This window comes from Phascolarctos cinereus, unplaced genomic scaffold (genome assembly GCF_003287225.1).
Source record: "Phascolarctos cinereus isolate Bilbo 61053 unplaced genomic scaffold, phaCin_HiC Scaffold_726;HRSCAF=1367, whole genome shotgun sequence".
NCBI lineage: Eukaryota > Metazoa > Chordata > Mammalia > Diprotodontia > Phascolarctidae > Phascolarctos > Phascolarctos cinereus.
Window position 1 is genome coordinate 407,211,624 of NW_027556098.1, and position 16,113 is coordinate 407,227,736.

Consider the following 16,113-nt stretch of genomic DNA (forward strand, 5'->3'; position numbering starts at 1 on the left):
AAGCAGAGGCGGGGGGTGGTCAGATAGGTGTGAGGAGAGCCATTAGAACTGCCTTTGCTTTTAGAAAAGGGATTTACCGAGAAAACAGGGCAAGATCAATAGTTATGAAACAGCCCTCCCAAGCTGGGGGCACACACTTCCACTGCCCACACAGGCTTCTAGGGAGAGTGGCCTCACACCCAGTACACAGGTCATGAGGTGCACGTATAGACAACACACATGACCAAGGGGGAACCCACAGCTCCCGGTACTGGAAGTCCTCTTCTCCTTTCCTAGAGTTCTCTGAATTTCCCCGAGGGGTGAAGTGTAACTCTCTCCTGGGTTCTTCTGTGTGTGCCAGTATAGTGGGCACTTCTCTCTGCCACAAGGGGTCTCACTTCCTAAAGTGGCTGCCATCTTGTATTTTTCATCTGTTACACATACAGGTCCACATCCCTCTATGGGCACTTTTCCTGTAGCCACTAATACTCTGGTGACCACAGCTGTCACCTCCAGCTGCTGGAATGATCTCTGATGGGATTTGGGATTTCCCCAAATCTCCAGGCTGCCTGGGCACTTCTGTATCAGAATACTCCTTTGTTTAAGATCAGCAAAGAGTAAACAGAGCTGCCTGGTCTGGAATACACCTGAGGGCTCTTCCCTTTTGCCTCCCTCAAGGTATTGGCTCTGAGGCCTCTCAACTTCCAGGCGAGAGATGAGAGAAGTGAAGCATAGCCTCTCCTCTTGGGAAAACTACCCATATATCGCTTACCCCGTCTCGACTTTGCCCATCACAGGTTCATGTATCCCAAATAGGTATTAAAAAATGACTGTAAATGGGGATTTGGGGGGAGTTTTGCAGAAGCTGCAGTATTTTTACTTAACATTGACCTACATACATATAGCCTGCTTCCAAATACTCAACCCAAATTTTACAGAAAGGTGCTGTAGTCATCCCAAAAAAAGAAAATGAAAAAATGCAGACTTCTCTGATATCAAGGGAGGGGCAAAACATTTTACGTGGATTTTCCAGGTGGTCAGGTGCTGCTCCCCTAGCCCCTGAGATGTGGAAGGGATAACTGTTTTTGTCCTCCATGATGTCCTCTGCTCTAATCTGGATGGGTTGTCTCCTACTGGTCCCATTTCTCCAATAACAAGGTCAGTGGCCAGGGAAGGATAAGGAGAAAGAGCCCCTCCACCCTCTCCAAGGGTGATACCCTCTCAGAATAGCTTAGTTCCCACTCTCTCTTCACCACTTGACTTGATCTTCTCTCTCTCTCTCTCTCTTTTTTTTTTTGGTTAGACAATGGGGTTAAATTACTTGCCCAGGATCACACAGTCAGTAAGTGTTATGTGTCTGAGGCCGGATTTGAACTCAGGTCCTCCTGAATCCAGGGCCTGTGCTCTATCCACTGCAGCACCACCTAGCTGCCCCCTTGACTTGATCTTCTCAACCAATCACAAGACATTTTCTGGGTGTCACAGCCCAAAGTCCTATGGTCCTTTCAAATTAATTAATGACTTGTCCACATACTGTGATGAGGTTATAGGAAGGTCTCTTAATAGTAGATTACTTAATTGATCAAATGCTTGATTAACTAGGAAGGGATCGAAGCTGCCCTTCCAAATCCATCCCCTTCTCTAGACTCTTCTAGCCACTCTTCTCCTTCAGGCCTCTCATCACCTCTCTGGACGCTGGACTGTGGCAATAGCTTCCTAATTGGTCTCCAGTATTCCAGGCTTTCCCATCTCTGAGCTTCCACACAACTGGTAACTATTAATTACTTCATTGAATTACACAATATTTAGTTGTATAATATTTATATAACTTATGCCATTATATAGTAATTCTATAATATTTAATCAATAAATTTAATTAAATACAAATATTCCTGGAACACAGGTGTGACTATATTACTCTTCTGTTCAAAAATTTTCAGTGGCCTCCTGTTGCCCCTAAATAAAACAGGAATTCTTCTGTTGGGCATCAGATGTCTGCTTTGGTTCCTTCAGGTACTCTAAGTAGCCCATGAGCTGTTAGGACAACATCTACATCATCTTCCTTCAAGGCTCAGCCCAACAGTCCCACGTGCCACCCGCCTCCCTCCACCTTGGTGTTAGTTCTCTCCCTTCCTCCTGAAATTATCTTGTATGTATTTATCTACGGACAGGTTGTCCCCCTTCCTTCAATCTCCTTGTACGATCCTCCAACAGCAAGGATCATTTAACTTTTGTGTTTGTATCTCCATTGTGTACAATGTTTTTCATTGCATTGGGCTGGAACAATTTGAGGATATTTCAGTTGGAAGACTCAGGGAAAGCTGCCTGAAGGAGGTGGTATGGGAACCAAGCCGTGAAGGAAAAGAAAGATTTCAGTAGGGGGAGATGGGGCAGGGGAGGAGGAGGGATGCTGTTACCATCAGCAGAAGTAAGTAAGCTAAGGGGAGGGACGGGAGTTCTTGGGGGGAGGTTCAGGAGCTGTGGCGAGTTCCATTTTGGACGTGTTGAGTTTGAGATGCTTGTGGGACAGCCAGGCAGAGACAGTGCAGGAGGCAGGTGGCAGTGGGAGGCTGGAAGCCCATGAGGCACTAGGATAGAGATGTAGACGTGGTGCCATCTGTGTAGAATTGATCCCTGTAGCTCAAGGGATAGAGGCGGTCACGAAGACAGAGAAGATGAGGAAGGCCCAGGGTGGACACCCCGGGGGACATTCATCCTTAGAATACAAGAAGACCTGGGATTCTGGTCCCTGAGGACGGTTCAGTGGAGTAGGGTGCCAGGGATGGAGGGGCAAGAAAACAGCAGTCTGCTCGGGGTGGGAATGCAGGGCAGGGTCTCTGGGAGAGGCTGTGGCTTGAGAGGCAAAGGCTGAGGATCCCAGCAGACAAGGGAGGGTAGCAGCGGAGGTCGACCGGCCTGGGGAAGGCGGGGTCTCGACAACAGGGGGTGGGGGCTGGGGCCTAGCAGAGAACTATAAGACATGTGCATCCTGAGGGAATGAAGTATGTTCTCCAGAAGGCTGCTGTCCTCAGTGCCCTGGGGCCCTCGTCTCTGCTCAAGTGGCCATTCCACTTTTGCAGACCCTGTTGTTCGCTGGTATCCAACTCTCCGTGCCCCCATCTGGGGTTTTCTTGGCAGAGACACTGGAGCGGTTTTGCCATTTCCTTCTCCAGCTCATTTTACAGATGAGGAAACTGAGGCAAACAGGGTGAAGTGACTTGCCTGGGGTCACATAACTAGGAAGTGTCTGAGGCTGGATTTGAACTCAGAAAGATGAGTCTTCCTGCCTCCAAGCCCAGCACTCTGTCCACTATACCACCTAGCCTAGCTGCCCCCTATGTATAATAGTTAACATTTATATTGTGCTTTATGGTTTGCAAATGTATATTCTCTCCCTTGACCCCAACAACATCCGTATTATTTCTATTTCCATTTTACAGATGGGGAAACTGAGTTTAGTGACTTGCCCAGGACCACACAGCTAGTGTGTCTGAGGCTAGGAAGATTAGAACTCAAGTCTTAACTGACTTTAAGTTCAGTGCTCTGGTCGCTCCCCTAGCTCAGCTGTAAGCTCCTTGAGGGCAGGAATTGTCTTTGTGCATGGCACCAAATAAGTCCTTAATCAATGCATGGTGGAGAGATGGATAGGCAGGTGAATTGGTCCCGCCATTATGGAAAACAATTTGGAATTATAAAAAGTTATTAAACTGTACAGATCCAAAAAAGATTTTAAAATAAATAGGCAATCTCCAAACAATCTCCAATCTCCAACAACCTCCAAAAAGGTTTTAAAATAGACAGAAGATATGTAATCGGACAGACAGCATGTATAGATGTATGGAAAGACAGATATATAAGATGGATAGAGGGAGAAGAGAGAAAGAAGAAGAGAAAGGGGAAGGAGAGAGAAGAGGAGAGAGAAAGAAAGAGAAAGAGAGAGAGAGGGAGAGAGAGAGACAGAGAGAGACAGAGAGAGACAGAGAGAGACAGAGAGAGACAGAGAGAGACAGAGAGAGGTGCAAGTCCCGTATGAACAATATATTTATAGCAGCACTCTTTTGTGATTACAAAGAATCAGAGGGGCAGCTAAGTAGAGTACAGTGGATAGAGCACCAGCCCTGAAGTCAGGAGGACCTGGGTTCAAATCCGGATGCAGACCAAACACTTGACACTTACTAGCTGTGTGACCCTGGGCAAGTCACTTAACCCCAACTGCCTAACAAAAAAAACCACAAACCCCGCCCCCAAAAAGCCAAAGAATTAGAAACAAAGCTGGGGTTTCATAAATTCAGGAATGGCTGGAAAAATCATGATATAGAAAGGTCAATGTCTTGAACATCCTTGTTCTATAAGAAATGCCGGATTCAGAAAAATTTGGAAAGACTCGTATGATCTAATGCAGATCAAAGTTAAATAGAGCCAAGAGAAAAATGCACATGATGGGACAGGGAAACAGACGAGTATCTATTAAATACCTACTGTGTGTGGTCATTGTGCTAAGAGCTTCACAAGTATTATCTTGTTTGATTCTCACAACAACCCTGTGTTTTATCCCCATTTTACAGATCGGGAAACTGAGGCTGACACAGGCAGAGTGACTTGCTGAAGTCCCATTTGAACTCAGGTCTTCCTGACTCCAGGCCCAGAACTCTACCGCTGCATGCGCCACCTAGTGGCCTGGGTTGTGATGGCGACAACAATGTAAATAAATAGAAGGGTTGACTGGGCCATGGTATCAAAGGCAGACCAGCTCCACCCTCCCCCTCTAGGCAGAGAGGTGGTGGGCAATGGGTGTAGAAAAGCCAGAGCATCCAGATCCAGAGAAAGAACTATGGAGTTTGAGTGCGGATCGAAGCATACGAGGTACTATTTTTCCCTCTTCTGTTGAGCTTTGTTTCCGCTTTCTGGTGCTTCCTCCTGTAGGTTCTAATTCTTCCTTACAACATTGCCAATGTGAAAATATGTTTAATGGGAATGTATGTGAAGAGCCTATATCAGATTGTGCGCCGTCTTGGGGAGGGAGGTCGGGAGGAAGGGGGAGAAAAATTTTAAACTCAAAAGCATATGGAAGTGATTGTTGATAAATCAAAATAAATTAATAAAATTTTAAAAAAAGAGGGGGGGGGAAGCCAGAGCACTGTCCTTATTGGTTATAAGGGAAGGCTCGAGGAGGGGGTCAGGGGAGAGTCATAACAAGAAAATAATAACAATTATTAATATAATAACATAATATAATAATATAATATAAAAAAACAGGTGGCATTTGGAGTGAGCAAAGCCCTTTAATTACGGTTTCATTTAATGCACACCGCGATCCTGAGAAGAGCACAAATAGAGCGGTTTTTGCTTGAAAAAAGGTCGGTAAAGATAAGGGCTAAGAAAAGGCCAGTGGATTAAGAGGCTGTTGGTGACGTTAGAGAGGAGTCTCGGGAGAGAGGTAGGGACTGTGAGCGTGTGTGTGTGCATGTGTCTGTATGTGTGCACCTGTGTGTGAGTGTGTATGTGTGTGTGTATGTAGGGGTGTGTGTGTGAGCACACATATGTATATGTGTATATGTGTATGTGTATGTGTGTGTATGTAGGTTGTGTTAGTGTGTATATGTATACATGTGCATGTGTATGTGTGTATATGTATGAGTGTGTATGTAGGTTGTGTGAGTGTGTATATGTATATGTCTGCATGTGTATGTGTATATGTGTATGTGTGTGTATATGTGTGAGTGTGTATGTAGGTGTGTGTGTGTAGGTGTGTGTGTATATGTAGGTGTGTGTGTGTAGGTGTGTGTGTGAGTGTGTGTGTGTATATATGTAGGTATGTGTGTGAGTGTGTGTGTGTGTTCCTAGTTAGACTATACCTCACCTGAAGGCAAGACTCATAGGATCGAAGACCTGGAAAGGAACTTAGATAACCTTGAATCCAACTTCCTCCTTTTACAGATGAGGAAACAGAGGCCTAGAAAGGTCAAGTGATTTCCCCAAGGTCACACAGCTAAGAAACATTTGAACCCAGGTCCTCCTCCTTTCCTGATCCTCCCCCCATTGTTAGTTGTCTCTCTTCCTCTCTCTCTTCCTCTCTCTCTCATCACTCGCTCTCTTATATTTCTTTTATTTATCTATATACTTATACTCTCTCTCTCTTGCTCCTCTTCTCTGTCTCTCTCTCTGTCTCCCTCCCTCCCTCTCTCTCTCTCCCTCCCCCTCTCTCCCTCTCTCATCACTCTCTTATCTTATATTTCTTTATCTATATCTATATACTTATACTTAGATCTCTCCTCCCCCAAATGCCACAGAATGTAAACTGCTCAAACCTAGGGAGCTCTGTCTGCGTGCCCCCAGAAGCTTCCTTTCCACTCCTCCCCTTCCTCTTCCTCCTCCCCTGAATCATATGCCAAAGAGCCAGGCTTGGGGCCTCCGGCATGACAGGGCAGCATCGGGGAGCCAGGCTGGCTCTCCCCTGGAGCGCAGGTGCCAGCCATGAGTGCTGGGGAGGCGGAGGGAAGGAAGATGATTTTCTATTCATCTATTTTTCTTCAAATTAGAGCTCTGATAGTGAGAGCCCTGGGATGGTCCCTGGCACCCCCCCATTCCTCCTTTGCTGTTAGCAATCCCGCTGGGTGACCTCACAGCCCAGCCGGGCCCCACACCCCTGGGCAGGAAAAGGGCCTGCAGGCTGTAGTCAGAAGACAGGAGGCCTCCAGGAGCCGCTGCCAAAGTCCTCGGCCCCCTTCCTTGTTCCTATACCTGACCCCCCTGAGGAACCCACCAGCTTTGGATGCTCCGTCCCCTTCTGTCTAATGGGGCCCTGTAGGCCTTGGGGGGGAGGGGCAGCGGAGGTGGCCCGCAGCTCTCTGTGGCTTTCCTGGTAACTCTTGGGGACCAGATCTCTTTAACGCTACAGTGTTCTCCTAGAATTCCCTAGGATTAGAGAGATAAGAACTCTGTCTTCAGCTAAAGCAAGACTCTGGGTGCAAAGTGTGGATGCCGTCCACTGACGAGGCTCTGGTCCCTTCCCTTGGCTGCATCCCCCTGAATCCCATCCCGGGAGATCTGCGCAGCAGAGGAGATGCCGGGTCAGAACCAACATTCATTCATCCGTTTGTCCCGCAAACGTTTATTGAGCATTTGGTACCAAGCTAAGTGCTGAGAAATGTGGGGTCTGGGCCGGGGGGATGTCAGAGACCAGGGAGACCTAGAAACTGGGGGAGCATGTGCCTTCTTGAGAAAGAGGCCATGATGGTGAGAGGCCACACAAAGTGGTCAGTGGTGCTTTCTTCCCAGAGCTCCCTGAGTCTCAGGCTTGGTTGGAGTCTGGGGGGTCCTTCCACCGCTACGGCTCCATTGATACCTCTTCATTAGAGTCTGGGGCCTCAGGCTTGGGTCACCCTGTAGGCACTTTGAAGGGACAGGAGTGCACAGAGAGGAGGCAGTGAGAGGAAGGACCTCCCCCCTCCCCCCTGTGGCACCCCTGTGATCTTCCCAGCCATCCCATTCCCCCCACTTTCCGTGGTCTCACCTTCGCTGCTGCCTTCTGCACCAGCGGAACTGGCGGCACCGATCGCCTGAGAGGAATTGGGGGAGAACAAGAGAGTAAATCCCGCTCATGGGACGGGTCCTTGGGTCGCAGATGGGTAAACCTCACCGCAGAGATGGGGTAGGGATTGACCCCCAGATCACACAACAGACAGGGACAGAGCTGGTACGCAAATGCAGGGCCTCTGACACCCAGTCTAACCTCTTGTCCCTCCCCAGCCTAGACCCGGAAGCCACACGCCTCCCAGCTTTCCCTCCTTCTTACTGGTGAGGATGAGGATGCCTGTGATAAAGAGTATAGCCGCTGCAATTAAGCCCCTCTTTCGGAGCGTATATTCATCTGCGAGAGAGAGAGAGAGAGAGAGAGAGAGAGGAGAGAGAGAGAGAGAGAGAGAGAGAGAGAGAGAGAGAGGAGGGGGAGGGGGTCAGGTGTGGAGGATTCAGGAGGGGAAGGAGCCCCTGTGGTTTTCCTGCCCCCTCTCCATCCCTGGGTCCCAAGTCTGGAAGAATGACTCACTGCTTTTGAAGGGATCCCACTCCTCCTCACCTGGGGAAGACAGAAAGAAAGTCAGGGCCAGGGGCCTTTTTGCAGCTCCTCCCTTTTCATCACTGTCTTTCTCCTTTAGAAAGTAAGCTCCTTGAGGGCGGCCTGGACTTTCTTTTTGTTTGCATCCCAGATACTTAGCTACAACAACCACAATTAGCACTCCACCCACTGACCTCCTGCCTCCCCATGTCATCTTGACCTTCTAGAGTTCTAGACCAACTCCCTGATTTGGCAAATGTGAGGAAACTGAGGCGCAGGATTTGGATTTGCCAAGGTCCAACAGGTGGGAGTGGAAGAGACAAGGATTTGAACCCAGGACTTTTGACCTCAAATCCAGCTCTCTTTCTACTCTATGACCCTCTCTCCCTGGTCTTGGTTTCAATTCAATCCAGTCCCTCATCTGTAAAATGAGCTGGAGAAGGAAATGGCAAACTGCTCCAGTATCTCTGCCAAGAAAACCCCAAATGGGGTCACGGAGAGTCGTACAGGACTGAAAAATGGCTGCACCAGAACAGCATAAAACACTCATAAAGGCCTCGTCTGTGCAAAGCATTGTACAGATGGTACAGAGGAAAGAACCACACCCTAACAGTAATAGTAGCTAGCCTTTGTTACTGTTGGGTCCTGACCCCATTGGGGGTTTTCTTGGCAGAGATACTGGAGCAGTTCGCCATTTCCTTCTCCAGCTCATTTAACAGATGAGGAACTGAGGCAAACAGGGTGAAGTGACTTGCCCAGGCCACACACCTTATAAGTGGCTGAAGCCGGATTTGAACTCCTGAAGATGAGTGTTCCTGACTTCAGACCCTATACTCTATCTGCTGCACCACCTAGCAGCCCATAGCTGGCATGCAGCACTTTAAAATTTGCAAAGCACTTAAATTCTATCCCATTTGTCTTCATATCCACCCTGAGAGCTAGTGGCAATTATTCTCCCCATTCAGATGAGGAAACTGAGGCAAACAAGAGTTTAAGTGACTTGCCCAGGGTCATACAACTAGAACTCAGGCTTTTCTAACTCCAAATTCAGCCCTTTATCCACTTCACCATGCCGTGTTATTGTTCCGTCTGGGGAAGAAATTGGTTCACCACCGCCTGGGTGACCCCAGCCACTTAGCTACCTCCTGGTTCCTGGCCTTCAAGGAGTTTATATTCTATTGGGATAAGCAGAGAGGTGGAGGGGAACATGCTGGGTAGGGAGTGAAGTGGTGCCCAAAATGTTTAATTGAATGATGAGAGCAAAGGAACAGAAGGGAATGTGTCTAGTGTGTGTTCTAAGGGTGAGGAAACAAGATAGTCCAACGAGGGGAAGATTCAGGGATTGTGCTAGATATTCTCAGGTTGAGATCCTTCCAGCTCGAGATCCTGTGATGTGAGAACACAGGTCTCTAGATTCCTAAAACCAAAGTTCTCTGCTGTTCTAGGCTGATTCCTAAGGGATTAGGGAGGAACAGCTGTGAGTGGGTGTGGGAGGAAGGAGAAAAGGGGGGAAGAGCCAGATCCTATCACCTCACTCTCAGAATGATTCCCACACTGTGCGTCTCCCTGCCAAAACCCTCCTGCCCACCCCCATTGGAATGGTGCCCTAGATCCCTCCCTCTCGATGAGGGCTGGGGTACAGGAATCACTGACCAGAAGAGATGGATGGAGTCTGGGGTCTTGTTCTGCTGGCCACAGTTCTAGGCTCTAAGTTACCTGTAGAACATGGGACAGAGACTTGGTATACAATGCTGTGCTAGGGCAGGACATAACCTTGCCCTCAGGTTCTAATTATGTTCTAATAATGGTCAAAGGTTGCGAACAAATATGTTACTAGGATTGTCGCTTGTCCTTCATCCTCAAAGAGGACCATGACATAAGAAAGGTGATGTTATAACATGCAGGGGAATTGGATTTAAGTGAGGTAAGACTGTGCAGAGTCACCAGCCTCACTCTGTCCTCTGGAGCCATCCGAGTCCAGTGGCCAGATATAGATCAAGATAACTGGAAATGGCCTCAGATGCGGCTGGAGGCCTTGGCCTTTTTAAGCTAAGATCTTTCCCACTAGGAAGAGGGAGAGCAAAGGAGTATGTGAAAAGGAGAGGGCCAGGAAAAGGTCTAGGAGAAATTTGAGCCCATTATCGTAATGGTATGGTAGAGGAAAATTTTTATCTCTTAAACAAGAGGAAAAAATTATAAGAGATAAAAGATTATGCCAAATAAAGTATTAGCGTCAAAAAGAAGGAAACACACAGCTAGTAAATGTGAGGCCAGATTTGAACTCAGGAAGATGGGTCTTCTTGACTCTAAACCACTCAGCATTCTAACCATTATGATGTCACCTAGTTGCCCCCATACCCATTTAGTTATTCAGTCATTCATTCAACAAGCATCTCTTTGCTCCAGTTGACACCATTAAATTCCCCTCCCCCTAGAACCTTTTTCCTCCCTGGATCTTCATGACACTGCTCACTCCTTAGTGTCCTCTGACCTCTCTGGCTATTCTATACTCTCCTTCCCTAGATCGTCACCCATATTCCAACCCCTCTGTTCTGTGGTCTCATCAACTGCCATGGTTCAACTCTAACTCTCTCTCTCTCTCTCTCTCTCTCTCTCTCTCTCTCTCTCTCTTTCTCCCCCCTCTGTCTCTGTCTCTTTGTCTCTCTATATAATATAGATCTTTCTATCTAATCTCTAGACTATGGGGTATTTACAATTCGGTGGCAGCATGGTACAAGGGAAAGAGATTTGGAGTCAAAAGCCCCAAGTTCAAATCCTGACTCTGCTTTTTGCTTCCTACATCATCTTGGGAAAACCATTTCACTTCTCTGGTCTTTGGTCACTCACCTATAAAATGAAGGATTGGCCTAGGAGACTTCTAAGGTTCTTTCCAGTTCTAAAATCTATGATTTTATTATACTAATAGTATATAATGTTATATTAATTTATATATAATTATTATTTAATATATTGTCATATATCTGTGATCTCAGATCCATGCAGCCCACCCTGATCTCTCTCCTCTGATCCGTCCCCATGTCACCAATTCTATCTCCAATTAGGTGACCCATAGACACCTCAAACTGAATATGGGTGGCAGCATGGTGGGATAGAAGGCATGCTGGGGCTAACAACAATGGAGCTGGATTCAAATCCTGCCCTTACCATCTACTAGCTGGGTGGTCCTGGACAAATTATTCCATCTCACTGGGACTCAGTTCATCTGTAAAGTGGGGAGGTTAGAGTAGGTGACTCTAAGGTTTCTTCCAGAACTAAATTTATGATCTAATGTCCATTACAGAATTTATTCTCTCTCTACCTCCCCCTGCCCCCAAACCCTCTATTCTCCTTAGTTTTTTCATCCAGGACACCACCACCCTTCTAGATCCAGGTTCAAAACCCTGAATTCACTTTTGACTCTCTCCTCTCATTTCCCCATCATATCCAATGAAGTACCAATGGAGGGTCTGACCCTACCTCTACAATACTGCCCATTCAATCATTAGTAAATTAAAGTCAGGACAGTGATAGGGAAGAAACCCAGTGATCTCCTTGGCTTAGGGAACTCCCTGATAAAGAACCTCCCTTTATCAGTGCAGATCAACACTTTCTCAACACCTAATAGCCTTGTAGACCAGGTGCTCAGGATCACACCCCTAGTATGTATGCACTAGAGAAAAAACTCGAACTCAGGTCTTTGAGACCAGCTGTCTATCCCTTCAACACGCAGCCTCGAGAATTTAAATTAGGTTATTAAATGATATGCCATATATAAAGCACTCTGCAAATCTTAGTGCTAAAGTAAAGCCAGTTTATTATTATTATTATTATTATCATCATCATTATCATTATTATAATTATCATTATATTAACCAAGATAGTTAAAAGCAATGAAACTCCATGTTGGTGGGGAGGTGCTTTCAAGGTCCATGGTACAAGGCCTTTGGAGCTGATGGAATGTCAAGGAACCATGAGAGGTGTCAAAGGTGAAGAATAGGAGGAAATGCAGGCAAACAGATGAAGGTATGCAGAGAGAAGGACCAGCTCAGTAACATGAAAAGCAAAATAATGATGATGATGATAAAAAATCTGAGGAACAAAATCCCCACAGGGACATGAGAGAAATCCGTAGAGGGTACAAGTAAAACGAACATTTTGGTTATCTTGCTAAATGATAATATTGCACTTTTTTAAAAGATTGACCACATGGTTAGATGTTATCTCTATAAGTAACAGAGTTTTACAGTGGGATGCCAGAGTCTGTTTGTGCATTAGAATGTTTGTGTCCACTTAATGGTCATTAAGCTGAGAAGAGACAATATGCAAAAATGGAAAGGTCTGCAGTTTTCAGAAGGGGGGCCTCCCACCGATTTAGTAGGTGAGGCCCAGGCACGGGGAGTCAAGGGTTCAGGGGTGCACAGTTAGTAAGTCAGATTTTGAAGGGAAAGAACAAAGTTCACCTTAGACAACTTTCTTTTCCCTGGGGCTCAATTCTCTAAACTGTAAATGAGGACCACATGATGGCCTTGGAAGTATCTTCCAGCTCTAAACCTGTGACCCCAAAGGTCAGAGACAAGATTTGAACCTGGGGTCTTCCTGACTGCAAATCCAGCTGTGCCCCATCTACCAGACACACTGACTCTTAGAATAAAAATAAAATTTAAATCTGATGAGGGAAAATGTTGCTCTCACATGGGGAAGAGAGGGTGGAGGGGGGGGAGAAAGGCTTCCTGAATTAGGGGGTCTTGAGCTGGGCCTTGAAAGGCAGGGAAGATCTGGAGGAGAGAGGGGGTGGTAGAAGGGCTCACCATGCGTGAGGGAGAGAGGAGATGAGGAGAAGGTGATTGAATTACATAGCATGAGAATCATAGGGCCCTTCATCCCTGCTCCCCAGTCTCCCACTTACCCATTGCTGAAGTCGTTTCCACCTTATCCTCTGGCTGGGTTTGGCCTGTGTCTTTCCCCCAAGGAAACAGGAGAATGGGGCATGAGAAATGATTAGAGTCCTCCCTCCCGCAAGGTTTGAGGCCCCAGAGCCTTTGGCCCTTGGACAAGTCTAGTCAAGGCTTCAAAGTCTCAAGTTTCAGCCCATCTGCTGCCGAATCAGGAGAGGGGTGTGTTGTGGCCATTCGGGAGCCAGGTCAGGGTCTGGGTCACTTTCCTCTTCCTCTCCCAGCACCCATGAACCCCACTTACCCTCACCATCCTTGGTGGGATCCCTCGAAGTCAGCTGGAGCTCCGAGGTGGTTGGGCTTCGAGCTGGGGGTGGGCAGAGTTGGTGGAAGAGATCTCGTGGGGCTCACTGCAGTCCCCATGGTAAGCCCCACATCTGCCAGGCCCTCTCCCCCAAGTCTCTTCCCTCCTGACTCCCCCATTTATCCCTCACCTGTGCTTAAGCTTGAAGCAAGTGGCTCCTCGGATGGGGTTGAATGGTTCTTCTCCACCATGTCTAAGTAGGGGGCCATCGATGTACCTAAGTGGGGTGCCATGGACGTGTCTAATTGGGGGGCAGTGGGGGTAGTGAATGGGGGAGGGAAGAGGAGTTCAGCCAGGATTCCTTCCACCCCCACCAGCTTTCCTGGCCCACCCACCTCCTACTCGGGGCAGAGCCATATAATCAAATCCTTCTCACTGGTAGCTTTGGGGATAGAAAAGTATTGTCCCAACCCCCCAAAATTTTTTCTTTAGCTACATTCAAACTCAGCGGCCCTTTTACCATAAATCTAGACTTGGAAAGGGCTTCTGAGGCCATCTAGCCTATCTTACAGAAGAGGAAACTGAGGCCCAGAGAGGCGACATTTCTTGACCAAGGTCTCACAAAGGCAGGAAGGAGCAGAACAAGGACTGGACCTCACACCTTCTGATCCAAATCCAATCCTTTCATTCTGCCCCACGTGCAGTGCCTGGCACATAGAAGGCACTTTATAAATGCTTCTTTCCTTCCTGGTCTGAAGTCAGAGAACCTGGATTTGAATCCCTACCCATGGTCTCAAGCAAATCACATTAACTTCCTTAGTTTTCCCTTCTGTAACATGAAAGGTAAGGACTAGATGTACTCTAAGGTCCCTTCTTTCTCTAATCTATAACCTTATGTCACTTCCTTTCTGGGACTCAGTTTCCTCATTTGTAAAAAGGGGATGGGGATAAATGGCCCTGGCGGTCCCAATCTAGGATCCGGTATAAAAGGCATTGTCCTGGGGTACTCCAATGGTTCTGTGATCCTATCAATGTGGGTATTTCCTCCAACAATGCAGATTGCAGCCCGTCCAGGCTTGGTAGAGAATTGAAATGGAGGATGTCCCAAAGGGCTGTAGAGAGGTGCACAGCTGGGCATGAGCAGGCTGTGATACAAATATAGAATTAGGAAGAAGAAGCTGTGGAAAGGACATCCTCCAAGAAATGCATGTGTGGGGAGGAAGGTGGGTTAGTGCAGTGGAAACACTGAGTAATAGCTGATTGCCAGGCTCATGTGCTTCAAGGGAAACCACACGTTCCATGGACTCTGGGGTTGTGTTCAATGGAGCACGTTGACAAGAGCTGGGTGGGATGGACAAGCATGGATGGCTGGGGAGATGGAGGTTTAAAAGAAGTGACCCAGTTCCCACCCTCAGGGAGCGTCCGGCCCCAATGGGAGTGATAGAAAATAATGGAACACTACTGAAATCTGATGAGAATCGAGGAGAAGGGGAAACTGTAGTGTGACTCACCTTGGGTCCATGAAGATGGGGCCAAGCCCAGGAGGAGGAAGAGGAAGTAGAGGTGGCCTGAAGCTGACATCTGTGGGGGGGCAGTGATGGCATTGATATGTGGGGAGGGGGTGTCCAGCTTCCTGTAGGGGCTGCTGGAAATTGGGAGGGGTGGAATCTGGGGAGAGCTGTGGATCTGGCATTTGGACTCAGGTTTGTCTCTGAGGAGCATCACAGAGCAGTCTCACTCCCACCAGAGACCCCGGGGGAGGAAGTGGGGAGATGTGGGGGGAAATTAATTCCTCTACTTCTCCCCCTCCTATACTCATCCCCATCTCAGCCACCCCGCCCCCTGCTCCCCTAGAGGAAACAGGAAGCAACCAGCTTAGGGAGGGTTTGGCAGTCACTGATGCAAGAGCTTGCTGAGAGCAGAACCGGCCCTCGTCTCCATACCCCGCTTTCTCCACTTCGTTTTCAAGTCAGGCACAAAGTTCTTCGTCCCTTCCCCAGTCAGGGGGCCAGGGTCAAACTGAAAGGAGCTAGGATGCATGGGCCGGCTTCCTTCCCTTTCCCTCTTGGGTCTGTCCCCCCCGCCCCAGCTGAGAAGCCCAACCGGAGGGAGGGCAGAGAGGCATCATGAGTAACTGGGGCTCCTGCTCTCGCAGGAAAAAATGAGCTGGCTGGAGTGGGGGGTGGGGTGGGGGGCAGAGAAGGGGGGAGCAGTCAGAGCCGGGGCCATGGGGAAAGGGAAAGAAGAACAGAGAGAAAGAGAAGAGGCAAGGGATAGCCAAACTAGGTGGAAGATACGTGAAACAGAAAAGAAATCTAATAGGAAAGAGAGAAAGGGGAGAGGATGGGGAAGAACAGAGGTGGCAGAGATAACTCGGAGACCAGCAAGAGAGCCTGGAGGGGGTAAATGAGAGACAGAGGAATTCGGAGCAGGCAGAGGCAGCTAGGAGAAGCAGAGGGGAAAAGAGGGTTCGGAGGAGAGCCACAGACACAGACAGGGACAGACACACATGGGCAGAGAGGAGAAAGGGCCCAGGTCCAGGAGATGATGGGCAGAAAATCTCAACCCCCCCCCCCTGCCCTAGAGACCAGGGGAAAGAGAGCCCACAGCCGCAGAAGAGGGCTTTACCTTGGAGCTGGGGGGTCCGGAGCTAGTGGCCTTGGCCTGGTGGGGACAGGCAGGGCGGGGTGGGGAGCCGAGGTGGGAGGGGGGTGTGAGAACGGGGCGGGCGGGGGCCAAGACTGGGAGAGTCATTTCCTCTTTGGCTTCCTGGCTTCAAAGCCAGGGGCGGGAGCCAGAGAGAGACTACGCAGGGGTAGAGTGAGGGACACCCCAGTATGGGAGAATGTGGGGGTGAGGTATAAGAGATGCCCTGAGGGGAA

At 48.3% G+C, this 16,113-nt stretch overlaps 1 protein-coding gene across 6 annotated transcripts; it reads right to left on the bottom strand.

The window, feature by feature from the left end:
- Positions 1-7,070: 7,070 nt before the first annotated feature.
- Positions 7,071-16,000, bottom strand: LOC110201850 (uncharacterized). 6 transcript variants are annotated; one of them, XM_020977734.1, is made up of 10 exons: positions 15,860-16,000; positions 14,743-14,812; positions 13,422-13,508; positions 13,232-13,294; positions 12,942-12,992; positions 9,689-9,751; positions 8,027-8,056; positions 7,775-7,849; positions 7,493-7,538; positions 7,071-7,371 (listed from the first exon to the last, which is right to left on the bottom strand). In XM_020977734.1, the coding sequence occupies exons 1-10, from the start codon at positions 15,983-15,985 to the stop codon at positions 7,347-7,349; spliced, it is 636 nt and encodes a 211-aa protein (XP_020833393.1). In that variant the 5' UTR covers positions 15,986-16,000; the 3' UTR covers positions 7,071-7,346. The 6 variants fall into 6 exon arrangements, with proteins under 6 accessions (XP_020833393.1, XP_020833385.1, XP_020833398.1 ...); XM_020977726.1 differs by having other exon boundaries at positions 13,422-13,532; XM_020977739.1 differs by lacking the exon at positions 12,942-12,992 and having other exon boundaries at positions 13,422-13,532.
- Between the last annotated feature and the right edge of the window lie 113 nt (positions 16,001-16,113).

Bases quoted from the DNA above. Each gene is read 5' to 3' on its own strand.
- LOC110201850 (XM_020977726.1), bottom strand. From the start codon at position 15,985: ATGACTCTCCCAGTCTTGGCCCCCGCCCGCCCCGTTCTCACACCCCCC. The intron at 14,813-15,859 runs GTAAAGCCCTCT...GCCCCCCCACAG, and splicing joins CCGGACCCCCCAGCTCCAAG to ATGTCAGCTTCAGGCCACCT. The intron at 12,993-13,231 runs GTAAGTGGGGTT...CTTGGGGGAAAG, and splicing joins TCCCACCAAGGATGGTGAGG to ACACAGGCCAAACCCAGCCA.